This window comes from Lissotriton vulgaris, chromosome 12, assembly GCF_964263255.1.
Source record: "Lissotriton vulgaris chromosome 12, aLisVul1.2, whole genome shotgun sequence".
Classification (NCBI taxonomy): domain Eukaryota; kingdom Metazoa; phylum Chordata; class Amphibia; order Caudata; family Salamandridae; genus Lissotriton; species Lissotriton vulgaris.
Window position 1 is genome coordinate 605,770,129 of NC_141700.1, and position 27,979 is coordinate 605,798,107.

General features: G+C 48.5%; 1 protein-coding gene across 1 annotated transcript in view; it reads right to left on the bottom strand.

The window, feature by feature from the left end:
• PKD1L3 (polycystin 1 like 3, transient receptor potential channel interacting) overlaps positions 1 to 27,979 on the bottom strand; it is a 1,100,724-nt gene that overhangs the window by 176,075 nt on the left and 896,670 nt on the right. Inside the window, exon 26 of the mRNA XM_086945530.1 lies at positions 11,072 to 11,196. Within this exon, the coding sequence (XP_086801656.1) occupies positions 11,072 to 11,196 (125 nt within the window). The remainder of the gene's footprint in view (positions 1 to 11,071; positions 11,197 to 27,979) is intronic.

Consider the following 27,979-nt stretch of genomic DNA (forward strand, 5'->3'; position numbering starts at 1 on the left):
CCCAGCCTGCCCAGACCCACCTGCGGCCTGCAGTCGTCTCTCCTCTAGGCCTTGCAGCCTGCTCTTCAGCCTTTCCCTCAGGGTCCTTGCTGAAAAGTTCTTGCAGATGTCACATTCTTCAGGGGCATGTGCAGCAGGGAGACAGAGGATGCAGACGTCGTGTGGATCAGACTTGGACTTCTTCCTTCCACATTCTGGGCACTTGTCGAAGAGAACAGGCATTTTAGAGCCCTAAAAAGCCTGAACAAATACACAGAAGTGAAGAAAAACACCAAGCACACAAAACAGAAACACTTTTAAACACCAAAAGTGCACAAAAATCCAATAAACCCTTGAAAATTGAGAGCTCAATGCTCCAGGGTCCTGCTAGCAGGAGCCGTAAAAATGAACTGAAAGTAAGTGGGACCTGCTGTGCATTCTGGGATACTGAGAGAGTTCTGGAAAGTTCTCTTAAAGGCACAGTATCCTGTTTAAGCCACATAATGGCAGCCTATGGGGCTTGTCTGTCCACTCCTTCCTCTCTATCATTCCAGTGGCTTTTACTGGTAAAAGGGAGTTTTTTCTGTGGAGAAAACTGGGCAGGCTGTGCAGTTTGTGGTTTTGTTGGTGGAATTTCTAGTTGAAGTACTGGACAGTGTAGCCTGTGGATAGGCTGCATTATCTGTCTTTAAATTCTCTCCTAAGTGTCTATGCAGATCTGCATTTTTTGACAATGTAATAGATTATTTTTGATTGCTCCGGGGTCCACGCTCATGGGCGGGACTATTCACTATATTATGACTATAACAGAGATCCCCTACTACAGAACTCGAGTTTCCCTACTTAATTGTTTCTTGCAAAATTATATAGAGCATACTCGACAACATGGCATGAGCACAATTTACATCACAGAAGAACACATTCATTTGTGGTAGGCACTGGGAGACAAAGCGATTAGCCTGGAATCACAGAATGTTGAGCTGATGCCGAGATTAGAACGTAGCTCCCCAGATCTAAAGTTCGCAATTCTATAACTTCTGGCGGCAGGTGTGTCTAAAAGTGTATGTCGGTGCTGGCCATCAATGAGAGAGACCTGTGCATTTTTCAAATGGGTGGTGAAAAATATGAGTATGTTGCTGGAGATTTGGGCCGCCGTGCCACCAATATACTTAACGGGGGAGGGATAGTCCCTTTCTTGCTATTTCCGTGAAGGCAGGCCTTGTGTCCGGATGTGCGTGGTGCGAGGCCTGTGCGCAACAGAAGTGGAAAATCTCCAGTGTGCGCTTCAGGCATCACCGGAAGTTAAGGCGAGATTAGAATGCACAATGGCCCCTGTTTGCACTCCTTCCAGCCCTTGGGAATAGCGCCATGCATGACCAACATACAGTAAAGCAGGTGCACATCACTGGGAGCGCGGGGCAAGCACACCCGGAGCTGGAATGTACAGAACCTGGGAATAAAAACAATGAAATATCGGGCACAACACTCGCTTTTTTTTTTTTTGTAATCCCGCGCCCCGCACACGCCCACGCCCCCAGCACACGATATGAGACATGGCATGAAGGGCGGAACGTACCACACACCCCCAGCGTTTGTCACGCCCACAGCACAACGCAGACAGGCCCACAAGGGACTACTTTGCTGGCACAGTTCTTTTACCTTTTAAATGCTTTTATGATAATTTTTATCGAAATAAAGCCTTTTTGACTTGACTTGACTTTTAAATGTATATGGTGGGCGTCTGCATAGCCGATGTCCTTCTGCTGCAACTGCCCTTTCCAACGCTGTATTGGGTGTTGTGATTGGTGCTGTACTTATTGAGTTTACCCGCCTCAAAGGTTTCAGCTCTCTCTTTATAATAGTAGTATAGATTGAGGCCAAAGTCTGAACAGGGTATCCTCATCCAAGCAGTTACACTTGCTCCTCAGCTCATTTACCCACTAAAGTGGATGTCTGCTAAACCACCCAAAGATTTGAAGAGAAACTTTGATCCGGAAGAAGTGGCACAGCAAAAGCTCAGGAATGACTGCCAATGGTTCCCTTCAACTTTACTGTCAAGGTATAGATCTGCTCCTTTTTTTGGGGACATAAATAACTTCCCTTTAAACAGTTTGACACCTTCAAAGAGGATGATGATACTAAATGATTTCCCACGTATGAATGCCAGTCCTTCAAGTGAAGAGATGGAGGCACCAAACAAAGCTTAGACTTTAATGCCCCAAACATCATGTTTTGGAAGAATCAGACTTGCTTTTCTACCTCTGATAATAACAACACAGAACATTCCATCCCTTCTGCTGCTTTATAAAGCATGCTGAAATCCTTGAGTAGCACATGGTACATGCAGGATTGTATACTAGTGATTAATACTAGAAAGGAACCAGAATACAACTTCTGTCACTGGATCTTCTAGGGTGGCATCTCTTCCGGGCATACAGGACGCAGCGGACAGACTGGCAAAAAGAGATCAACAAGGACTGACACAGTAAAAACATTCCAAAAGTGTGATTTTATCAGGATTCTTCCCACAATGCTTATATAATCTCTCAAACAAAACAACACCCATCCATGCTGCCACTTAAAATATCTGCCTCTCAACTCAGGCTCAGGAACTTTCACTCATTGCTCCTGCGAAGATTCAGGAGCAATATCTTTGATGAACTATTATGAGAGTGCAACCTGCCGCACAGGCTTGCCTCTACTGACTCACTCTCACACGGTAGCGTACCTCCCCTATGGTGTCACACCTCCCACATTAGGCTGCTCACCAGCTCATGACAGGTGTGGAGAGGGGGGCATGCAGAAGGTGGCAGAGGTGGATGTTATACTTTACAAAATTACAATTTTATGCTTTACCAGTGTGTGGCGCTATTTCACGAAGCGTGTGTGTGGTAGCAGCTCCTCTGTTTTAATCCTCCCGTTTTGTATTTACTTTAATTTTGTTTAGGGCACTTATCCCTCGTTTTTAATTGCCTGGCCCGCATACCCCCACCTCTGCCATCCTAACTTGCACTCTAACTGGTGAAACTCACCGCGCTTTGCGGGTCCTTCGCCCTGTCTCGAGGCGGCCATCTTTGGTGAGTGGGATCAGCGTGCAAGAAGTCCTTTCTCTACCTTGCTCGCTCAGTATTTAGGTAGGCGAACTCGGTAAGCGCGTCCTTTACCAGCGTGTGGCGCTATTTCACGAAGCGTGTGTGTGGTAGCAGCTCCTCTGTTTTAATCCTCCCGTTTTGTATTTACTTTAATTTTGTTTAGGGCACTTATCCCTCGTTTTTAATTGCCTGGCCCGCATACCCCCACCTCTGCCATCCTAACTTGCACTCTAACTGGTGAAACTCACCGCGCTTTGCGGGTCCTTCGCCCTGTCTCGAGGCGGCCATCTTTGGTGAGTGGGATCAGCGTGCAAGAAGTCCTTTCTCTACCTTGCTCGCTCAGTATTTAGGTAGGCGAACTCGGTAAGCGCGTCCTTTACCAGCGTGTGGCGCTATTTCACGAAGCGTGTGTGTGGTAGCAGCTCCTCTGTTTTAATCTTCCCGTTTTGTATTTACTTTAATTTTGTTTAGGGCACTTATCCCTCGTTTTTAATTGCCTGGCACGCATACCCCCACCTCTGCCATCCTAACTTGCACTCTAACTGGTGAAACTCACCGCGCTTTGCGGGTCCTTCGCCCTGTCTCGAGGCGGCCATCTTTGGTGAGTGGGATCAGCGTGCAAGAAGTCCTTTCTCTACCTTGCTCGCTCAGTATTTAGGTAGGCGAACTCGGTAAGCGCGTCCTTTACCGGCGTGTGGCGCTATTTCACGAAGCGTGTGTGTGGTAGCAGCTCCTCTGTTTTAATCCTCCCGTTTTGTATTTACTTTAATTTTGTTTAGGGCACTTATCCATCGTTTTTAATTGCCTGGCCCGCATACCCCCACCTCTGCCATCCTAACTTGCACTCTAACTGGTGAAACTCACCGCGCTTTGCGGGTCCTTCGCCCTGTCTCGAGGCGGCCATCTTTGGTGAGTGGGATCAGCGTGCAAGAAGTCCTTTCTCTACCTTGCTCGCTCAGTATTTAGGTAGGCGAACTCGGTAAGCGCGTCCTTTACCAGCGTGTGGCGCTATTTCACGAAGCGTGTGTGTGGTAGCAGCTCCTCTGTTTTAATCCTCCCGTTTTGTATTTACTTTAATTTTGTTTAGGGCACTTATCCCTCGTTTTTAATTGCCTGGCCCGCATACCCCCACCTCTGCCATCCTAACTTGCACTCTAACTGGTGAAACTCACCGTGCTTTGCGGGCCCTTCGCCCTGTCTCGAGGCGGCCATCTTTGGTGAGTGGGATCAGCGTGCAAGAAGTCCTTTCTCTACCTTGCTCGCTCAGTATTTAGGTAGCCATGCTGACGCGCAGCGGTCACGCTGAAGTGACGCCGGAGTTACGCCAGAGTTCAGCCCGTCTGTGCCCGTCCGGGTCCAGACGGGCCCAGGGCCTGCCGTTATGCCCGTCCCTTCGGCACCACCTACTACCGGGTTCCGGTATGGGAGGGAGGCTTTAATTTCTTGTCGCCCGCCCCATCCTACCATCTTCAGTTTTGCACAGGAGGGCACCATTCCGTTTCTACCGTGCAGAGCCTGTATTACCGGCCATAACTCTGTTTCCGTTAAATCTGCTCTTTCTATTGCGCTACTGAACTGCCGGTCACTGCCGAGTCACGCTATCGAAATCAACTCACTCATTCTGGACCACGAGTTGGATGTGTTATTTCTCACCGAGACCTGGCTCTCCCCCAGCTCGGGCCCTGATATGGTTAGAGCACTCCCTCCAGGATTTCTCATATCCCATCTTGACAGACCTGTGGGGAGGGGAGGAGGAATTGCCATCCTTTACAGAGATACGCTTGCTTGCAAGGTTCAGAACGGAGGGGTGAGTGATTGTGAGAGCTGTCAGTTCTCCCTTCGTTTGACATCTACTGTGTCTCTGGCAGGCCTGCTGATTTATCGTCCTCCCGGATCTCTGGGAAATTTCCCCAACTCTTTCTTAGAAACAACCGCACTTCTGGCCTCCTCAACTGCCAACTTTGTTGCCCTTGGGGACTTCAACATCCATCTTGATGACCCCTCTAATTCCCCGGGAGTAGATCTGCTAGATGATCTCAAAGCTTTTGGGATCAATCTGGCTAACTCGGGTGCGACTCACGAGAAGGGCCACTTGCTCAACCCCATATTTTCAAATCTGGACCACTTTAATTCATCTCCTGCGCTGGCCCTGCCCTGGACAGACCACTTTTTGGTGTCCGTATTGTGGCAGTTCGACAGCCCAGCTGCGTTGGTCCCAAGGGTTCACACCATGGAAAGAGCTTGGTCGAGGCTCCCAGTTGACACCTGGGCGGTACATCTGGAGGCAACGAGGCCTCCCCCTGGATCTAACCCGTTAGTCGCCGATGCGAATTTACACATCTGGCTTACGGACTCGTTGGATACCCTCCTACCTAAAAAGAAACAACTTTCGAGGGGAAAGAGAGTGGGTTCGGCGCCCTGGTATACATCTGAGCTAAGAACCTTGAGGAAGGGATGCAAGAGGCTAGAACGGTCCTGGAGGAAAGATTGGAGCGAAACGAGCCGGAAAGAATATCGGGCGGCTCTGAGTAGCTACAAATCTGCTATTCGGGTGGCAAAATCTGGATTCTTCGAAGAGAGAATAGGCTCTGCGGCCAACTCTTCGAAAGAGTCATTCAGGGTCATTAAGGAACTACTGAAGACCCCCGAACCTCAGGTTATTCACGAGGACCCACGCAAAAAATGCACAGATTTGGCTTTTTTTTTAAAAACGAAAATCGATAAAATTCTGGCATCCCTTCCCCGGCTAAGTGAGGAAGCCTCCTCTGGTAGCAATTCCAGCTCTCAACTGAGGATGCGATCAGCTGAGCTGGTCTCTCTTGGTCCTGTTACTGTAGAGGAAGTTCTTTCGGTTTTGAGGACCATGAAGAGCGGCTCCCCGAAAGACCCGGCACCTATCAAATATCTAAAGCAGGTGGCATCCACCATTGGTGGCCCAGTGACGGACCTAATTAATCTGTCCCTCACTCAAGGTGTAGTACCCCCCAGTTGGAAAGGTGCGGTCGTTAAGGCTCTTTTGAAGAAGCCTAACCTGGACCCTGCCGACCTTGCCAACTTCAGGCCTATCTCTCTGCTGCCGGGTCTCAGTAAGGTGGCTGAGAAGCTGGTGAACAGCCGCCTGTCGGACTTCTTGGAGGCTAACTCCCTCCTGGGCGATTCCCAAACGGGTTTTCGTCCTGGTCAGGGGACTGACACCGCCCTGCTGGCGGTCGTGGAGAATGCCAGGAGCATTCTGGATTCGGGGGGATCAGTGGCAGTGATCCTCCTGGACCTTAGTGCTGCTTTTGACACCGTGGACCATCAGGTGCTTCTCCAACGGCTGTCGGGGGTGGGGGTCACCGGTTTGGCCCTCAAGTGGTTCGCTTCCTTCTTGGAAGGCCGCACATTTGAGGTGTGGGAAGGCCATGAAAAATCATCTTCAGTCCCTCTCCAGTGTGGTGTGCCACAGGGCTCTTCGTTGAGCCCTACTTTATTCAACGTCTATATGGCCCCCCTGAAGAGTGTGGTACTGCCGCTGGGTATTAAGATCATCAGCTATGCTGATGATACTCAGCTGGTGGTAGGCCTTTCCCAGTCGGCTCACCAACCCGACCGGCTGCACTCGTGTCTTGATAAGATCTACACGTGGATGTGCAGCTCAGCACTAAAGCTCAACGGCTCCAAGACGGAACTGATGCTGCTGGGGAACTCTTCTCCATCTTTATCCCCCAGCAGCTGGCCCGACTGCCTGGGTCCAGTACCCACCCCCAAGCAGGAGATCAAGAGCCTGGGGGTGTGGCTCGAGCAGGACCTTTCGTTTAAAACTCATGCAAAAAAGACAGCCGGCGTGTGTTTTGGCCTGCTCCGTTCAGCTCGGAAGATTCTACCTCTGCTTCCAGCGGCTACTAGGAGGCTTCTCGTCCAGGGGCTTATCATCTCGCGGTTGGACTTCAGCAACGCGTTGTTCCTTGGTGCACCAGGATCTACCCAGAACAAACTGCAGCAAGTGCAGAACGCGGCCGCCAGGCTCCTGACGGGTCTTCCCAGGCGTCAGTCGGCTCGCCCTGCGTTGAAGGCGCTGCATTGGCTCCCTGTCAGGGACAGGGTGAAATTCAAGTCACTCTGTATCACCCATAAAGTCCTGCAGGGGGTAGGTCCACCCATTCTGGGGGATATGGTTCAGCCCTATAAGGCCCCCGTTCTCTCCGTTCCGATCATCAACATCTGTTGCAGGTTGGGAGGATGAGGAAGGCAAGAACTGGTGGCAGAAGGTTTGCGATAAATGTGGCCACCCTGTGGAATTCTCTTCCTCTGCATTTACGCTCGGAAGCCAGCCTTTTTCGGTTCCGCAAACTTTTAAAAACTTTTTTGTTCTCTGCTTAACTCCTGCTTCAGTGCGGTAGCGTTTCTCTCTGGTGAGCGCTGGGATGCCTGCTGGTAACCAGGCGCTATATAAAACTCACAATAATAATAATAATAATAATTATGACTGCAATTACAACTGACACATGCAGATTCTCTGACAGAATGGTGCATGGGACAGGCAGAAAGTTTCACTCAATATCTAACCACCCCTGTCCTCTCCTCTTGTTGCCTGTGGTTGATCCCCTTTGCAAACTGCAGGAATGTGCCTCCCTGCTGGATGGAACACTCTACAGAAGGTAAACACAAGAGACTAAGGGCAGAGTTGAACGGGAAACATCCTTTACAACGCAACTTTTACCACGCAGTGCCTTTACCACGCAACTTTTACAACGCAAACCATTACAACGCATTGCGCTGGGGGGCGCTCTAGGATAGGGATTAAGTTTAATTTACTATCCAACACCTTCCCTAGTGTCCACGGGGACTGGAGTTGGAATAGTAAATTAAACTATTCACTATCCAGCACCCCTAAGCGCTATGCGTTGTAAAGGTTTTCGTTGTAAAAACCGTGTTGTAAAGGCATGCGTGGTAAAAGCATGCGTTGTAATGTCATACATCCAAGTCGAACAGTATAAAGGGCATTTTCATATTATACTAACATTCTCTCTTCTCATATCCTTTTATAAGCAATTCTCAATACAAAAACCTCACCTTCAGGCTATGAAGTCAAAGAGAAGAGATAGCTTCAGGTGATATCTAGTGGCAAAGGTCTAAGCGCTATGAAGGAAGAGGTGACTTGAGCTTGCAGTTAATGTCTGCCAACTTCAGTTTTCAGGACTGTCCTTTGACTCATGCTCCGCGCAAACCCACAGAAAGATACACAACTCTCCACCAATCCCTCAAAGAAATACACTGAAGAAATAATTAAAAACGTCCAGCCTCCCCAGTTCAGACAAGTCGGATAGGGCTTCTCCACTGACCTGCTCTTCAAATTCTCTGGTCTATCACCAAAGTGACTGCGAAAACAATAACTGTTGGGGCACATTACAAAACCTCTTTTTGACTTGAGTGTGCTTTGAGCATATGCAACTATAACAAAGCATGCAAAATGTGCAAGCCCAATTCATAACTGCCATATGTATACGGACAACACCAGGCCCATGCTGGTGTGAGGAACTCAAGGCTAGCATATCAGTTGATTCACGGTCTTGATTGGTGAGTCACTGTTAAATCTGTCATCCTTAGGGTGGTCTTCCCCCAAACATTTTGCCTGTTTACCTCCTCTTTTTTTGTATTTTCTTTGGCCTTCGGACTTTGAGCTCTTTACTGCTGTTGACAGGTGCTAAAGTGCATATGCTTCTCCCCTAAATATGGTAACATTGATTTATACACAATTGCCATATTTAGTTTACTTTTAAGTCCCTTGTAAAGTGGTATACCAAATACCCAGTGCCTATAATCTAAATGCTACTAGTGAGCCTGAAGCACTGGTTGTGCCACCCACACAAGTAACCTTTCAAACCTGTCTCAGCCTGCCATTGCAAGACCTGCATGTGCAGTTTACTGCCACTTTGAGTTGGCATTTAAAACCACTTGCACTTAAACTCCCCTTTTATTACACATACGTCACCCCTAAGGTAGGTCCTAGGTAGCCCTAAGTGCAGGGTGCGGCATTACTAAAAGATAGGCCATGTACCTTTAAGTTTTAAATGTCCTGGTAGTGACAAACAGCTAAATTTGTTTTTTAGTACTGTGCGGCTTACTCTTCTCATAGGCTAGCACTGTGAATTCCATAAATACTTTAAAGCAGTAATTCCTGACCAGAAAGGAGTGGCTGCATCATGTTTTATATCTTTGGAATGGTAATGATAAATCCTCTTTAGTGGAAACATTAGATTTAACATTACTATTTTAGAAATGTCACTTTAGAAAGTGGGAATTTGTATGCTCTTACTGCTCTGTGTGCTTTGCAGCCTGCCTCCAATATAAGTCTGGAGTGGGTGACAGCTACACTTTGTGCATTCCCTCTAGACCGCCACAAACACAGGAAAGGTGGGTGTGACAAAGAACTCATCTGCATTCATCTACATTCTGATAGCTCTTCCTGGGCAGGAAGAGAGAAGGGGAGCTGACACTTACACCTTAACAGGCAGTGTCCTGTTTCCCACACAAAGGTCTGATACCCCTACTGATAGTCTGGATAGGGGCTGATACCCCCTACTGATAGTCTGGAGCCAGGGATGGGATGAAAGGTGTTACGTGCGCACTTCCCAGGCCTGCTTTGAACTCACCCCCCCACTTCAAAGGCACAACTGGGCATAAGTACTGGGGCTCTGACCCTACTAAGACAGTGCACTGGGTCTGTGAAGAACTCTTCCAGAAGTAAAGACTGCTGTGCTACAAGGATTGCCACTCTGCTTGACTGTGACGCTGGAAGTACTGCTTTTCTGCTTTGCTGTGCTACCCTGTTGCCTGCTGATCCCTGCTCTTTCGGGGACAAGAACTGGACTCATCTCACTTGAACCCGGAGTGACTCCAAGGGCTTGCTGGCCTATTCTTATGTCTCAGGGCCATCAAACACTTCCTTGAACCCTGCAACAGCACTTAGGCTCTGCCATCTGTGAGTACTGCTAATCAAGTCCTGGACCCTGGAAAGTAAACTTCTGAGGTGCAGAACCATCAAAACCAAAGCAGTAACGAATTTATAGCAATTAGAACCGATGCATTGCCCTTTGACGCGGATGCAGGAGCTGATCAATGACATCGCTTCGATGGACTGCCCAGCTCAACGACAACATATCGCCTGCATCGTAAAGGGGTTAGTTGACAAAGCATTCACCGCCTACACCGATGGGAACCAACACATTGAGTCTTCGATGCCGACACTTCCTCCTTCCAAGGTATTTTTTTTTGCAAGACCTGCGTGAGTCCTGTAGTCGGCATGCCCTCCACCACGGTCGGCCTGAACTTTGGACTTACCCCAGTCCAGCGGGACCTCAAGTACCTCCTAAGCACTATTTGCTTCTAATCACTACATTTTGATTTATCTAAAAAAAATCATGACTCCGGTTCTGCTTTGTTCTGGTCTTGTGTTACTCATAACAATACAATCTATTATTTAACCCTGTGTGGAGTATCTTTTAGGTGTATTCATTGTATTACTGTGTGTGTGTTGCACAAAAACTTTACATATTGCCCCTTTAGATACGCCGGACTGCTCTGTGCCAAACTACCAGACTGCGAGCACAGGTTTTCTTTTAGTGTATCTAGCTTCCCCTGACTACAGTAGTGGTTCCTGCTTAGACAGGATGCATATCTCTGCAACTAGAAACCCCAAGTCTAACAGTTACTCATTGCATCTGAGTACATTCATAATTCACAAATATCTCCTCAAAATGAGGCTTACGTCCTGGGTTTTCTTTCCCTTAAGCTGCTCTGAAAATCTGCAGGCAAGAAGCCTTGTAGATAAGGACAAGTGACTCCTGTCTGTCTTGATGATCACCATACCGTCGCACTCATGCCCTGCTTGGGTGCAGTCATACTTCCTTGCCTCCCTCACTTCTTAGGTGAGACAGGAAAACCAACATGTAATTCAGTGGACAGGTCCACCTTGATGTGTGATCAGGTGTTGTTGAGACTCAGAGACAACAACTCACCTGAAGGATGACATAATAGAGAATTAGCAGTGCAAAGCTGATCTTAAAAAAGTAGCTGAACGCTGTGTTGTCATCGTCGTCATATAGTTGCATCACCTGCAAGTCGGCTGAGTTGGTGAAACTTCCTACAAGGGTAAAATACACAGCAGTTAAATACTGCCAAAAAACAAGCTAGACTTAGAGAACACCATTCTTCTAAAGATACAAGCATTTAAAGTTACACTTTTTGTTTGTACAATCATACGGTCATCACAAGTATCGCTGAAACTACCAATCTACCTATGTGAAATGAGGGTAGCAAAACAGAGCGTAGGCCCCTGTCACATCTATGAGGGATCTAGAGCAGCGAATCCTGTGAAGTCAGACAGAATCGGGCTAACTGTTCCAAGCATGGGTGTGTGCAGTGCAGAGCTCCCAATGTGTGTTACTGAAAAACTGTCTCAAGTATGGGTATGTGCAGGTTATTCAATGGATGGTGCTCCGTAATGGATCAAAGCATGCATGTGGGCGGGCACTGCCGTGGTAGTGATGTACAGCATTCAATAGCACTTCCATGCAAGGGTCTGTGCAGTAAAGGGCTCCACATGTAGGTACTTTGCAGTAAAGGGCTACTCTTCTGCAGTAACTGTCCAAAGCATGGCTGTGTGCAGGATCTCCTAGGCACAGCATTCCATACAAGGCCATAGCACCGATGTGTGTAGCTCAGGGCTCCCCATGTGCATTACTCAGTAACAGTCCAAAGCATCACTGTTTGCAGCGCAGATCATCCAATGCAAGGTACTCCATACCAGTCTTAAGTAGCACGGATGTGTGCAGCCCATCGTTCCCCAAATACACTACTCAGTAACAGTCCCAAACACAGGCATGTTTGGTGCAGTGCTCCCCATGTAAAGTATAGACTAAAAGTCCCAAGTAAAGGGTGAGTGCAAAGCACTCAGCCATATGGTATCAGCATGCTGTAAATTTAAACAGCATAATGCTTGGCATTTTACAGAAACTAACAGTACCAAGCAAGAGTCTGTGCAGTACAGACTTCAAATATTGGTACTAACAGTTCCAAACAAAGGTGTGTGTAGTACAGCGCTCCCCTTGTACGGTTCTTAGCAACACTCCCAGCAAGGGTGTGTGCAGAGCAGGATATCCTACACAGTATTCCATATCAGTCCCTAGCATGGGTGTGTGCAGCGCAGGATCACATTCGCAGTATTCCATATCAGTCCCTAGCATGGGTGTGTGCAGCACAGGACCACATACGCACAGTATTCCATATCAGCCCCTAGCATTGGTGTGTGCCCCGCAGGATCTCCTACACAGTATCCCATAACAGTCCCTAGAATAGGTCGGTGGAGCGCATGTTCTTCTACGCACAGTATTCCATATCAGTCCCTAGCATGGGTGTGTGCAGCGCAGGATCTCTTCCGCAGTATTCCATATCAGTCCCTAGCATGGGTGTGTGCAGCGCAGGATCTCCTCCGCAGTATTCCATATCAGTCCCTAGCATGGGTGTGTGCAGCGCAGGATCTCTTCCGCAGTATTCCATATCAGTCCCTAGCATGGGTGAGTGCAGCGCAGGATCTCCTATGCACAGTATTCCATATCAGTCCCTAGCATGGGTGTGTGCAGCACAGGACCACATACACACAGTATTCCATATCAGTCCCTAGCATGGGTGTGTGCCCCGCAGGATCTCCTACACAGAATCCCATAACAGTCCCTAGAATAGGTCGGTGCAGCGCATGTTCTTCTACGCACAGTATTCCATATCAGCCCCTAGCATGGGTGTGTGCAGCGCAGGATCTCTTCCGCAGTATTCCATATCAGTCCCTAGCATGGGTGTGTGCAGCGCAGGATCTCCTACACAGTATTCCATATCAGTCCCTAGCATGGGTGTGTGCAGCACAGGATCTCCTACGCACAGTATTCCGTATCAGTCCCTAGCATGGTTGTGTGCAGCGCAGGATCTCCTTCCTTGTATTCCATATCAGTCCCTAGCATGGGTGTGTGCAGCACAGGATCTCCTACGCACAGTATTCCATACCAGTCCCTAGTATGGGTGTGTGCAGCACAGGATCTCTTCCGCAGTATTCCATATCAGTCCTTAGCATGGGTGTGTGCAGCGCAGGATCTCCTCCGCAGTATTCCATATCAGTCCCTAGCATGGGTGTGTGCAGCACAGGATCTCCTACGCACAGTATTCCGTATCAGTCCCTAGCATGGTTGTGTGCAGCGCAGGATCTCCTTCCTTGTATTCCATATCAGTCCCTAGCATGGGTGTGTGCAGCACAGGATCTCCTACGCACAGTATTCCATATCAGTCCCTAGCATGGGTGTGTGCAGCACAGGATCTCTTCCGCAGTATTCTATATCAGTCCCTAGCATGGGTGTGTGCAGCGCAGGATCTCTTCTGCAGTATTCCATATCAGTCCCTAGCATGGATGTGTGCAGCGCAGGATCTCCTTCCTTGTATTCCATATCAGTCCCTAGCATGGGTGTGTGCAGCACAGGATCTCCTACGCACAGTATTCCATATCAGTCCCTAGCATGGGTGTGTGCAGCACAGGATCTCTTCCGTAGTATTCCATATCAGTCCCTAGCATGGGTGTGTGCAGCGCAGGATCACATTCGCAGTATTCCATAACAGTCCTAAGCATGGGTGTGTGCAGCGCAGAATCTCCTATGCACAGTATTCCATATCAGTCCCTAGCATGGGTGTGTGCAGCGCAGGATCTCCTATGCACAGTATTCCATATCAGTCCCTAGCATGGGTGTGTGCAGCGCAGGATCTCCTACGTACAGTATTCGATAACACTCCCTAGAATGGGTGTGTGCAGCACAGGATCTCCTATGCACAGTATTCCATATCAGTCCCTAGCATGGGTGTGTGCAGCGCAGGATCTCCTATGCACAGTATTCCATATCAGTCCCTAGCATGGGTGTTTGCAGCGCAGGATCTCCTATGCACAGTATTCCATATCAGTCCCTAGCATGGGTGTGTGCAGCGCAGGATCTCCTACGTACAGTATTCGATAACACTCCCTAGAATGGGTGTGTGCAGCACAGGATATCCTACACAGTATTTAAGAACAGTCCATGGCTTGGGAGTGTGCTGCACAGGAAGTCATACGCAGTATTCCATAACAGTCTCAAGCATGGATGTGTGCAGCACAGTTTCTCCAACACACAGTATTCCACAACAGTCCCTACCATAGATGTGTGCCGGTCAGGATCTCCTACGTAGTATTCCATAACACTCCGTAGCACGGGTGTGTGCAGCAGAGGATCTCCTACACAGTATTTTAGAACAGTCCCTAGAGTGGGTGTGTACGGTGCAGAATCTCATACGCAGTATTCCATAACAGTCCCAAGCATAGATGTTAGCAGATGAATATGTTTTATCCAGTGTTTCATAACCGTACTCAGCTTAGGTGTGTGCAGCACAGGATATCCTATGCAGTATCCCAGAACATTCCCTAGCAAGGGTGTGTGCAACACAGGATATATTATGCACTACCTCATCACAGTTCATAGCATGGGTGTGATCAACACAGAATCCATTACGCAGTATCCAATAACAGTCCTTAGCTTTGGTGTGTGCAGCACATGATCTCATACGTATAGTATTCCCAGCAATCCCTAGCATGGGTGTGTGCAGGATCTCCTGTGCACAGCATTCCATTGTAGCTCAGGGCTCCCCGTGTGCAGTACTCAGTCACAGCACAAAGCATCACTGTTTCCTGTGCAGATCATCCCATGCAAGGTACTCCATTCCAGTCTTAAATAGCAGGGATGTGTGCAGCCATCGTTCCCCAAGTAAGGTACTCAGTAGCAGTCCAAAGCAAGGGTATATGCAGTGCACTCAACTATATCGCAGCAGCATGCTGTAAATGTAAACAGCATAATGCTTGTCATTTTACCGAACCCACCAGTACCAAGCAAGGGCCTGTGCAGTACAGACTTCCAAATATGGATGTGTGCAGCGCAAGATCTCATACGCAGTATTCCATAACAGTTCCAAGCATGGGTGTCTGCAGCGCGAGATCTTATAAGCACAGAATTCCATAACAGTCCCTAGCATGGATGTGTGCAGCACAGGATCTACTACACAGTATTCCATAACAGTCCCTACCATGGGTGTGTGCAGACCAGGGTCTACTACGCAGTATCTCATAACAGTCCCTATCATGGGTGTGTGCAGACCAGGGTCTACTATGCAGTATCTCATAATAGTCCCTAGCATGGTTGTGTGCAGCACAGGATCTCCTATGCAGCATTCGGTAATAGTCCCTAGCAAGGGTGTGCAGCGCAGGATCTCCTCCACAGTATTCAATATCAGACCCTAGCATGGGTGTGTGCAGCGCAGGATCACATTCGCAGTATTCCATAACACTCCCTAGCATGGGTGTGTGCAGCGCAGAATCTCCTGCGCAGTATTCCATTACAATCCCTAGCATGGGTGTGTGCAGCGCAGAATCTCCTCTGCAGTACTCCATAACAGTCCCAAGCATGAGTGTGTGCAGCACAGGATCACATACGCAGTATTCCATAAAAGTCCCAAGCATGGTTGTGTGCAGCGCAGAATGTCTTCCGCAGTATTCCATAACAGTTCCAAGCATGGGTGTGTGCAGCACAGGATCACATACGCAGTATTCCATAACAGTCCCTATCTTGGGTGTGTGCAGCACAGGATCTCCTATGCACAGTATTCCATATCAGTACCTAGCATGGATGTGTGCAGCGCAGGATCTCTTATGCAGTATTCCATAACAGTCCCTAACATGGGTGTGTGCAGCGCAGGATCTCCTTCGCAGTATTCCTTATCAGTCCTAAGCTTGGGTGTGTGCAGCACAGGATCTCCTATGCGCAGTATTTCATAACACTCCCTAGCTTGGGTATGTGCAGCGCAGAATCTATTCTGCAGCATTCCATTACACTCCCTAGCTTGGGTGTGTGCAGCGCAGGATCTCCTACGCAGTATTCCATATCAGTCCCTAGCATGGTTGTGTGCAGCACAGGATCTTCTATGCAGCATTCCGCAACAGTCTAGAAACGGTGTGCAGCGCAGGATCTACTACACAGTATTCCACAAAAGTCCCTAGCATGGGTGTGTGCTGCACAGGATCTCCTTCGCAGTATTCCATAATAGTCCCTAGCATGGGTCGGTGCAGCGCAGGATCTCCTTCGCAGTATTCCATAACACTCCCTAGCATGGGTGAGTGCAGCGCAGGATCTCCTCCGCAGTATTCCATATCAGTCCCTAGCATGGGTGTGTACAGCGCAGGATCTCCTCCGCAGTATTCAATATCAGACCCTAGCATGGGTGTGTGCAGCGCAGGATCACATTCGCAGTATTCCATAACACTCCCTAGCATGGGTGTGTGCAGCGCAGAATCTCCTCCGCAGTATTCCATAACACTCCCTAGCATGGGTGTGTGCAGCGCAGAATCTCCTCCGCAATATTCCATTACAATCCCTAGCATGGGTGTGTGCAGCGCAGAATCTCCTCCGCAGTACTCCATAACAGTCCCAAGCATGAGTGTGTGCAGCACAGGATCACATACGCAGTATTCCATAAAAGTCCCAAGCATGGTTGTGTGCAGCGCAGAATGTCTTCCGCAGTATTCCATAACAGTTCCAAGCATGGGTGTGTGCAGCACAGGATCACATACACAGTATTCCATAACAGTCCCTATCTTGGGTGTGTGCAGCACAGGATCTGCTATGTACAGTATTCAATAACAGTCCCTAGCATGGGTGTGTGTAGCTCAGTGCAGGGATGTTTCAAAACTTCCATTTTTTCGGTCTCGGCTAGCGTAGGCTGCGCTTGCGCAGTCTCGCTGGCGAGATTTTATGTTTTCTAGTAGCGAAGCTTGAACCCGCCCCTCTTCTCCATTGGCTGGCTTCCTAAACGGCGGCCAGCCATTGGAGAAGAGGTTTGTCTTTCCATTTAAGCCCCGTCTTTTTCGGATTGGGGGCGTGTTTTTTCGGTTCTTTCTCTCTGTGACGTCCTCAGTCCAAAACACGCCCCCATCACGCTGCCTGCACGCCCAAGTCGGCTCTCTGATTCATTGATAACTACCAAATAAACACTACCATTGGTGTTCCTTATTAACCAATCAGAGGGCCAACTGGCACGTGCAGGCAGCGTGAGCAGACACACTGTATTTGTATTCGGGGTTTTGGCACGCGGTGAAGATTCTTTCTCTGTTCTTGTAGCGTAGTTGTTGATTGCTTGTTACTCCGCTGCTTACACAAGGGAGTTAAACCTCGACTGGTGAAAACATACATTTGTACACTCTGTTTTGTTTTCAAGTGCCATGCTGGGCCGCTTCGCCAGTCAGGGCCGCTCCACCTGCCCTGGACGTGAAAATATCAAGCGTCAGCATCCCCTCTACTGCCCCCCCACTCCCACCGGGCTGCCTCTCCTCCCCAAAACTATCAAGGTCCGAGTGGCCGCTTCAGTAGCAGACACTCAAAACCCCAGCCTCCCGCACTCTGTTTTGTTTTCAAGTGCCATGCTGCAGGAGAGGTGGACGCTGTGCGTATTTTCCCCCATGCAAAGTTTGTGCAAAGCTCGGCCAGTCAGGGCCGCTCTGCCTGCCCTGGACGTGGGGCTTGGGTTCAGGAAGCAGGGAGCCATGTGCGCGAAGCCGTAGACCAAGGTAAGAGGTCAGAATCCGAGGGTTGTCGTTTTCATCAGTCCAGAGCTTTGCATTGATAAAAAATAAATGTTTTCCATCTGTGGTGTTTTCCCCTCCCTGGAGCAGGGTCTGCTTTTGTGATTTTGGGATGGGCGAGTGGGGCCCAGGGCGCAACAATTCAGAAGTGCGCACATAACTGCCTGAACTAAAAACTTGCAGACAGCAGTGCCCCTCTTACTTGATTCCCATTATTCACTCTAAACTGTTGTACATTTTTTTAATTACTGCAGCTACCGTTTTACACCCCATTCTTCCCCTCCCATCTCCCTCTCACCCCCTGCCGACACACACCAACATTCACACCACCAACAACTCATAATTAGCATACTCTAGCTATACAAGAGTGAATCAGTATATTTGGGGGCGGTGCCGAGAAGTTTGTGTTTGGAGGTGAATTACTTCTTTAATGTTTCATTGACATCTGAACACAAAAAGTACACCCTGCTACCCTATTTTATTAACCACCTGCAGGAAGGGCACCAAATTTCTTTCTGCCAATGGCGCTATCCCAGCAAGGGCTGGCTCTGACCTGGAGCGCCCTTAGGGGCTTAAGAAAGTTATTTAAAACATGTTATCATGTTGGCCCAGAAGGGACACGAGGGGCAGCATGGGTGTGCGGGTGGTTTTTAGCCAGAGAAGGTGTGGGTACTCTGGTTGTCACGAATAAACCTGCCCACCTGGTTTGGTGCAGACCAAATATTTTCCTGTGTATTTCTAAACACGCTGGTTTTTAGTAAAGGATCCCAAGCACGTGAGATGCAGTGAACTGCCGGGGATCACATGGGGTGGCTGATTCGAGAAGCTGTGATTAGAAAGCGCGTGGACAGCTTTCATATCTAGCTGAGAAGCAACTACATCACATCCTCTCTCTCTCTGTGTATAACAGCCCCTGCTTGCTCATCCCTACAAGCGTTTGAATAAATATGTCTGTTTACTCAGCATTCACAAACTAATCTCCCTTCAGGTGACCAATTAACAGGTGCTATAATAATGTAAGTTTATGATATTCACCAGCGGGAGCTTAAGTTGCCACATGCCAGGCTTGGGTAGCTTGCCCATTTTTAAAAACAATCCACCCAGGGATTTGCAGGCTTCTAATTAACTAAAGGTAAATTTGCAAGAATGATAAGAATAAAACCAGGACTGGACGGGCTCCTTCACCTGACAAGCGATAATTTGACAGCACTGGTAATTTTTCTTTTTTTTACTTTGGGTTGCTAAATGTTAAGTCAGTCTTTAGCTATACTGGTGTATTCTGGGAGTTGTAGTCTTTTTTCACTTCAACTGAACCAAATACTCCTCCTTTACAATAGGTTGTATAAATAAATGTCAGGATTGTGAAATGGTGTCCCCGGTGACACAGAGGCTATGTTGTAAAGTTCTAGCGAGCAAAGATACTTACTATTGTGGAGAAACATTTCCATTATTCCCCAGAGTGTTCTCGTTCCAGGTGGTGACCTACTTTCTTACTTCAGAAATGCTGTTCCGTTGATTTACGCTATGTCGACGTCTCCAGGTCTCCCTTCACCTATCCCTGTGGATAATGGTGAAATTAAGCTCTTTATTCACAAAATCGGCAGCCACTATGCGCTTCGATGTTATTTTGGTGTAAAGAGTCAATATGGTTTTAAATTTTCGATCTTGTACGAGTATATTTGTTGTTCTTGTGGTGAATGCCTCAAAGTGTCTATTTTCAAAAATGATACCATTTAATTTTTGACTGCATCAGATTTAGTTTTGGCAGCGCTCCTGTAATGAGCAAGTTTCAACTGTCCGGATGCGATATGTAGTGGAGGGTACCTTAAATTGCAGGTATCTGCCAGAAGAGCTGTACCGGCCCCTGGTGGGGTTGCCTGGTTGTGATCGTTTTTCTGGCCTCTGTTCCCTGGTTGTGATAGTTTTTCTTGCCTCTGTTCCCTGGTTGTGCTCGTTTTTCTTGCTTCTGTTCCCTGGTTGTTTTTCTTGCCTCTGTTCCCTGGGTGTGCTCGTTTTTCTTGCCTCTGCCCCCTGGTTGTGCTCTCTTTTCTTGCCTCTGTTCCCTGGTTGTGCTCGTTTTTCTTGCCTCTGCCCCCTGGTTGTGCTTGTTTTTCTTGCCTCTGTTCCGTGGTTGTGATAATTTTTTCTTGCCTCTGTTCTCTGGTTGTGATCGTTTTTCTAGCCTCTGTTCCCTGGTTGTGATGTTTTTTTCTTGCCTCTGTTCCCTAATTGTGATCGTTTTTTCTTGCCTCTGCTCCTTGGTTGGGCTCGCTTTTCTTGCCTCTGTTCCCTGGTTGTTTTTCTTGCCTCTGTTCCCTGGTTGTGCTCGTTTTTCTTGCCTCTGCTCCTTGGTTGGGCTCGCTTTTCTTGCCTCTGTTCCCTGGTTGTTTTTCTTGCCTCTGCCCCCTGGTTGTTTTTCTTGCCTCTGCCCCCTGGTTGTGATCGTTTTTCTTGCATCTGTTCCCTGGTTGTGCTCGCTTTTTTTGCCTCTGTTCCCTTATTGTGCCCGTTTTCTTGCCTCTGTTCCCTGGTTGTGATCGTTTTTCTTGCCTCCGTTCTCTGTTTGTGCTTGCTTTTCTTGCCTCTGTTCCCAGCGCCTGGCTTATTTGCATACCTGCTGCTTTGTTTACTGCTGGAATCGTAGCGCCTGGCATATTTGCATACTTGCTGCTTTGTAATATCAGCGTAGCGCTTTACTTGCCTGCAGTGTAATTTGGTGCCTGATTGGAACTTGCTGCTTGCTCCTGCACATGCATTTCTGTAGCGCTTATCTGCTGGTGCGCTGTGAGTGGTGAGAGGAGCTTTTGCCCCATTGTGACGGTGCTTCTGCCCACGTTTAGCCTGTTTACTTAGAAACTCACCCTGGTTTCACTTTAGCCTTGCTGCCGCCATTTGCTGATTGTGCCTCGTCCCAGCCCGTAGCTCCACCCCGCTCCCGCCTCCCAGCTGACCCGCCCTCGCTCCGCCCCCCCCCCACTTTCCATTTATGTCAGTACAAGCTACGCGCAGCGTTCACGCGCAGCGATCGCGCTACGGCCGCGCCGAAGGTGCGCCAAAGGTAAGCCCGTCTACGCCCGTCCGCGCCTGGACCGCGCCCAGTGCCAGACCCCCTGGCCCTCGTACCACCCACCCCTCCCGCATCACTTACGACGCCACCACCCTCTTAGCCCTAAACCCCGGCCGTCTCCCCAACTGCGCCCAAGCCGCTCCTGGACACACCCATGGACCCTTCTCCTGCAACTCCTGCAAGTTCGACGGCACCAAGAACAGCTCCTCATCCACGAACACGCAACAGATATCTGACTCCAACCACCTAAAATGCATCCTGCTCAACACCCGCTCGGTCCACAGACACACCATTGACCTCTGGAACCTTCTAGACACCATTTCTCCCGACGTCGCATTCCTAACAGAAACATGGATGAACACCTCCTCAGCTCCAGACATCACCATTGCCATCCCGGAAGGATACAAGATCATCCGTAAGGACCGCACCGACCAAACAGGAGGAGGCATCGCTATCGTCCATAAAAATTCCATCCGCATCTCAACCAGCTCAGACGTCAACCTTACCAGCGCCGAACACCTTCACTTCCAGATCCACACCGATCCCAAGACCACACTCAGAGGCACCCTCCTCTACCGGCCTCCAGGATCACGCGCACAATTCAGCGACGACATCACTGACTTTATCACCCCTCACGCCCTCCCCTCCGAGGAATACATCCTACTGGGAGACCTCAACTTTCACCTGGAAAAGAGCGATGATAGCAACGCCACCACCCTTTTGGACAATCTCGCCAACCTAGGACTCAAACAACTTGTCACTACCCCCACCCACATCGCTGGTCACACACTCGACCCTATCTTCACCTCCAGCAAACATGTCTCCTTCAGTCACACCACAACTCTACACTGGACGGACCACAGCTGCGTTCACTTTATCTACAATAAGACCACTACTCACAACCATCCTCAACCTTCTCTGCGAAGAAACTGGAACAAAATCACCACGGACCAGATCTCCTCATCGCTTCTTCAAAACCCCCCTGTCCACTCCTCAAACCCCAACCAAGCAGCCATTAACCTCACCCAATGGCTATCCAACAGCGCCGACATCCTAGCACCATTGAAGAAACGTCAAATCAAACTAGGCAGCAAAAACGCCTCCTGGTTCAACGATGATCTTAAGAAATCGAAGAAACTCTGTCGCTCCTTCGAGAAGGCCTGGAAAAAAGACCCAAACACCAGCACCAGGGACGCCTTCAAAAACGCCACCCGCATACACCGCCAACTAATCCGATCTGCCAAGAAAGCCGCATTCAAAGACCGACTAGAGAACAACGCCCACAACAGCAAGGAATTATTCAACATCGTCAAAGAATTCACCAACCCCTCAGCCAACTCCAACGACATCACCCCCTCTCAAGCCCTCTGCGACTCCCTAGCTTCGTTCTTCCACAACAAAATCGCAGACATCCACAACAGCTTCGACAACCAACCCGGAGACCAACCCACCCAACATTCTGCAGGACCTTCACCCCCCTTGAACTTCCTTAATGACTGGAACCCAATCTCCACTGAGGACACCATCCGCCTGATGAACTCCATCCATTCAGGATCCCCCACAGACCCATGCCCTCACCACATCTTCAACAAAGCAGACTCCATCATAGCACCACACCTCCGAGACGTCATCAACTGCTCCCTCAACTCCGCCACCTTCCCGGATAGCTGGAAACACGCCGAACTCAGCGCCCTTCTGAAAAAAGCCACAGCTGACCCCACCGAACTCAAAAACTACCGCCCCATCTCACTCCTTCCATTCCCGGCCAAAGTCATCGAGAAAGTCGTCAACAACCAACTCGCCGCCTTCCTCGAAACCAACAAATCCCTTGACCGTTCACAGTCCGGCTTCCGAGCCAAACACAGCACTGAGACCGCGCTCATCGCAGCAACAGACGACATTCGAACTCTACTGGACAATGGAGACACAGTCGCCCTCATCCTCCTCGACCTCTCCGCAGCCTTCGACACAGTCTGCCATAGCACCCTTCTACAGCGCCTCAAAAACATCGGAATCCAAGGAAAAGCACTGGAATGGATCACCTCGTTCCTCACCGGAAGAACCCAGAGAGTCCGCCTTCCACCATTCAAGTCAGAGGCTACCGAAGTCATCTGCGGCGTACCACAAGGATCTTCACTCAGCCCCACCCTCTTCAACGTATACATGAGCCCCCTCGCAGCCATCGCACGCCAACATAACCTCAACATCATCTCCTACGCCGATGACACTCAACTGATCCTCTCACTCACCAAAGACCCTAACACCGCCAAAACCAACCTACATGAAGGAATGAAAGAAGTTGCAGAGTGGATGAAGCACAGCCGTCTGAAACTGAACTCAGACAAAACAGAAGTCCTTATCTTAGGTAACTCCCCCTCCGCCTGGGATGACTCTTGGTGGCCGGAGGCCCTTGGAAAAGCACCCATCCCGTCGGACCACGCACGGAACCTGGGCGTCATCCTGGACTCCTCACTCTCTATGAACAAACAGGTCAGCGCCGTCTCCTCATCCTGCTTTAACATTCTTCGCATGCTCAAAAAAACATTTAGCTGGATCCCCACCGAAACCAGAAAAACGGTCACCCATGCACTGGTTACAAGCCGACTGGACTACGGAAACACCCTATACGCCGGTACCACCGCAAAACTCCAGAAAAAACTCCAACGCATCCAGAACGCATCAGCAAGACATCCCGCGTAAAGACCACATCTCCAGCCACCTGAAAAACCTCCACCGGCTCCCCGTCAACAAGAGGATTACTTTCCGCCTCCTAACCCATGCACACAAAGCACTCTACGAACTTGGACCCGAATGCCTCAACACCAGACTTTCCTTCTACACCCCCCCCGCCAGCTACGATCCACCAACCAAGCCATTGCTACCGTACCTCGCATCAACAAAACCACCATGGGAGGCAGATCCTTCTCCTACCTGGCAGCTAAGACCTGGAATTCACTTCCCACTCACCTTCGTCTCACTCAGAATCACCTAGCATTCAGAAAACAACTTAAAACTTGGATATTCGACAAGTAATTCCCCACCCTTCCTGAAGCGCCTTGAGACCCTCTGGGTATGTAGCGCGCTATATAAATATTCTGACTTGACTTGACTTGGTTGTGCTCGTTTTTCTTGCCTCTGATCCCTGATTGTGCTCGCTTTTCTTGCCTCTGTTCCCTGGTTATGCTCGTTTTTCTTGCCTCTGTTCTTTGGTTGTGTTCGTTTTTTTCTTGCCTCTGTTCCCTGATTGTGATCGTTTTCTTGCCTCTGTTCCCTGGTTGTGATCGTTTTTCTTGCCTCTGTTCCCTGGTTGTGCTTGCTTTTCTTGCCTCTGCCCCCTGATTGTGCTCGCTTTTCTTGCCTCTGCTCCCTGCTTATGCTCGGTTTTTTTGCCTCTGTTTGCTGGTTGTGCTCGTTTTTCTTGCCTCTGTTCCCTGGTTGTGATAGTTTTTCTTGCCTCTGTTCCCTGGTTGTGCTCGCTTTTCTTGCCTCTGCCCCCTGATTGTGCTTGCTTTTCTTGCCTCTGCCCCCTGCTTGTGCTCGTTTTTTTTGCCTCTGTTTGCTGGTTGTGCTTGTTTTTTTTGCCTGTGTTCCCTGATTGTGCTAGTTTTTTCTTGACTCTGTTCCCTGGTTGTGCTCGCTTTTCTTGCCTCTGCCCCTGTTCTGACCGACTTTTTCGGCCCTCTTTTGAGGGAAGGTGATTGGAGGTGACTTCAGTCTACTATCATTCTAGTGGAAGGATTAGAACCGTAAATAGAGCCTATTCACAAGGCGTGTTGATATAATTCTGTACCCTTTTCTTTAGATCAGGGATTATAAACTTATGTTAGGGGATAGATTCATTAGTAGTAGTGATAATCCGTCCTTTTGTAAGAGTGTTAGTATATTTTCCATGGAGTTATGCTTATTTCGGGCCTTGTAGGGTTCAAACAGGAGAGACTCAATCTTTCCTTCTGCCCCGGCAGCTTGAGATGATTCTAGGTCAAATGTAATGTTTTAGTTACGAGGTGTTGTTCGCTTGGAGAGAACCGGCTCAGGCTGGCCCTTATCGAAAGACTGTATTTTTCTCCATTCCGAAGACATAACATCAGGCCGGCTGGCTGAGAACGTGTCCTTGGCACGGGGAGGTACAAGAATTTGGTGGGCGGCAGGTTACTGGCCGTATCTTTCCATGAAGGGACAAGCTTCCATATTAGTGAAAGCCTGAGGCAGTGAATCAGTCAGTTGGTAGGCGGCAGCTAGTCGTTAGCATCAATGCCATTAATTATTCCAGGGCAGGCAGTCGCCATTTTGAAGTCCGAGAAAGACCGAGAAGCTGATACTCTCTTAGAAAGATTGACGTTATTTTAGTTGTAGCAGCTGGCGAGCTTTGACATTAAGATCAGAGCATACAGAGTGAAGCAGTTAGTTGAGGGAACGAATACCAGAGTGGCAGAAACTGAGTTATAAGATCGAAGCCGATAACTGAAGATGGTCCGTGATTGAGGGGAGAGAGGAGTAGTGCAGAACAGCCAGAGAGAGAAAGCAGCTGATAAGAGGCAGGTTCCAGTGACTTGGAGGGAAGCAGAGGAGACAGAGCATAGCGGTGCAGACGTGTATCCGTGACTGCAAAGGTGTGGCCCTAAGACGAGCCAAGGCACAGACGAGAAGGGAACCCAGATGACCGCTGAGTCCAGACTTCATATTAATAAGGTGACGTCGACCCTTTCTTATTAGCGTGCACATATTCTAACCTTTCACTTTCCTTTGCAGGCTATATGTTATAGTATGGTGTTATATTGTTATTGTTATTGTGATAAATAAAGTACCCCAGTTCTTAGTGAACCAACATGTGCCTCTTGTTCTTGTATAATAAAGGTAACCTGTTCTTCTAGTCAGGTACTGTTTCACGAACAGACGCTACCCCCGATCAGGTAAATGGTAACTGAATAATGAGGGAGAGAGGAGCCCTTGGAATGAAGAATAAGTCGTACATTATATAATTTGGCCATCATTGTGTGATCTATAATATCGTAGTGTTGTACCTCTAGTAAATAGCGAGAGATTCCTCAACATGAAGAGCTAAAGGTAGTCATAGGAAAGTGATCGTCGTTGTGAGGTGGCGTTAAAGAGAGCACCAGGGGGGATACTGGTGTGTATACCCACAGGATTGTGGCTTGTACGGAAATAAGAGAGTACCAGGGGGGATACTGGTGCTTATACCCACAGGATTGTGGCTTGAGCGAGCACTGGTTGTGGCCAGTGTGTAATGTTAAACAATCAGAACTGCCTTAGGGTAGAATAGTCTGGGTCTGAGTTGCCGTGAGACTATATGGTAAGAGTGTGATATTGTAGAAAACTCAGGCATGTATATTGCTAATTCCCCATCCTTGGGTAGGAGTCATAGATACCTGTTGTAAATAGGTACTGAGGAGGGAGGTGGTTACGTTCCGGCTGGGTTGGTGGTGCTCTGGTGAGCTGATTCTATCTGGTCCGAGAATCCGGTCATTACATCTGGCGTCACGAACTGTTTACGAGGCCTGTGTGCGCTGTATTGTTTTTATCTTGTTGGTTTGCGCTCGGCTCGTACGAAGTTTATTTTGTATATTATTTGTTTATAGTTGTATATATCTTTTTGGTTTGTCAAAATGTTTTTACGGAGATCAAAATCTACTTTCAAATTGCCTGTTGAAATTCCCGGCTGGGAATCAACGCCTTACGAGGCCTTGGCCCGTGAGTGGGCCGACTCTACTGGTTTGAGTGAAAATTGGAGTTCTTGTTTGGAGCTGGCGGAGCCGGCTAATGTGATTACTTGTTTGCAAAAAGCACCGGTAGTGAAGGGTGACGAGCTTCCTATTTTAGGACGCAGAGGTTGGATTGTTTTGACTGCGTACAGGATTGTACATGAGAAATTTTTAAAATTGCAGAAGCAATGTGTGAATCTGGAAGAAAAGTTTGTTGAGGTGCAAAATGCTCATACTCTTTTGCAATGTCAAAATAAATTGCTTGCCGACAAACTTGAAACTTATCAGACGATAGCCGAAAGGGCTGCTTTTCGAATTGCAAAATACAAATATAAGAATCGTCGTGGTCGTGTTTGTAAACGGAAGGTGCGTCTAGTCGTGGCAAAAGCCGGACTGGACTGGAACCCCGATGAATGGGATGGTAATATCTGGGACTCGAATGATTCTGGTTCCTCGGCTGAGGAGTCTGACAGGCGCGAGTCTTCTCGCTCCGGACGTGACTGTAAATCTGCTTCTTGTGACAAACATGATGATTCCGGCGACCGTGGTTGCTCTTCTCATTGTACTGACGTCTCTCATTCTGATTGTTCCTCTAAATCTATGGATCGGGTTTCTTCGGATGCTCGTCCGGAGGTTTCTGCGCATCCGGTTTTTCGACGAAAATTACAACAAGCTCCTGGTAATCCAAATGGTGTTGCTTTGGATAGTTTGGAAGATTTTACACAAAAGGAAGTTAGTGATATTTTGCAACGATTTCTACAACGGCCTGGTGAGGCCTTGCTTACGTGGATGGTACGCCTTTATGAATTAGGCGCTGCAGGTATCATGTTAGATGCAGGAGATTCCTTGAAATGTTGTTCTTTAAGTTCTGATTCTACTGTACAAGATCATTTTAGGAATTTTAATGGTGCCGGTCAGACTAGTCTGCTCCAGTTAGCGACTGATGGCTGTAATCACAAATACCCTACTGAATCCGATTGGCCCCTGAATGACAAGCCGTGGTACACCTTGCGCAATGCGGCACAACGGCTAAAAGAGGAGGTGATGAAAACTGCGATTTTTCTGAGTACAGCTGACAGATTGTTGGATGGTTTGTTGACATCTTCTGTGCAAAATCGCATTATCCGTTCTTCCCCTGTTGCTTATAAGCAAGTTATGATGACTTTGTTAATCAACCAAACTGGTAATCCTTTGTCTATGGTGCTTGAATCTGTCCGTCAACTTGGTGAGTTGGGTGATTGGTTTAAACCTGAGAGGCAGTCCAGACCTGAGGGCCGTACTGCTGGGGATCATAAGTTCTCTAGACGTGATATGTTTCTTGCACTGTTGGCTGATGGTGTGAAACAGGAAGACATTGATGGTGAACCTAATAATCGCTTGTGGGACATGTTTCGCAAGCGTGGTTTGGATCGAAAGGAGGGTGCCCGTCGTGTGCGAAAGAATGATT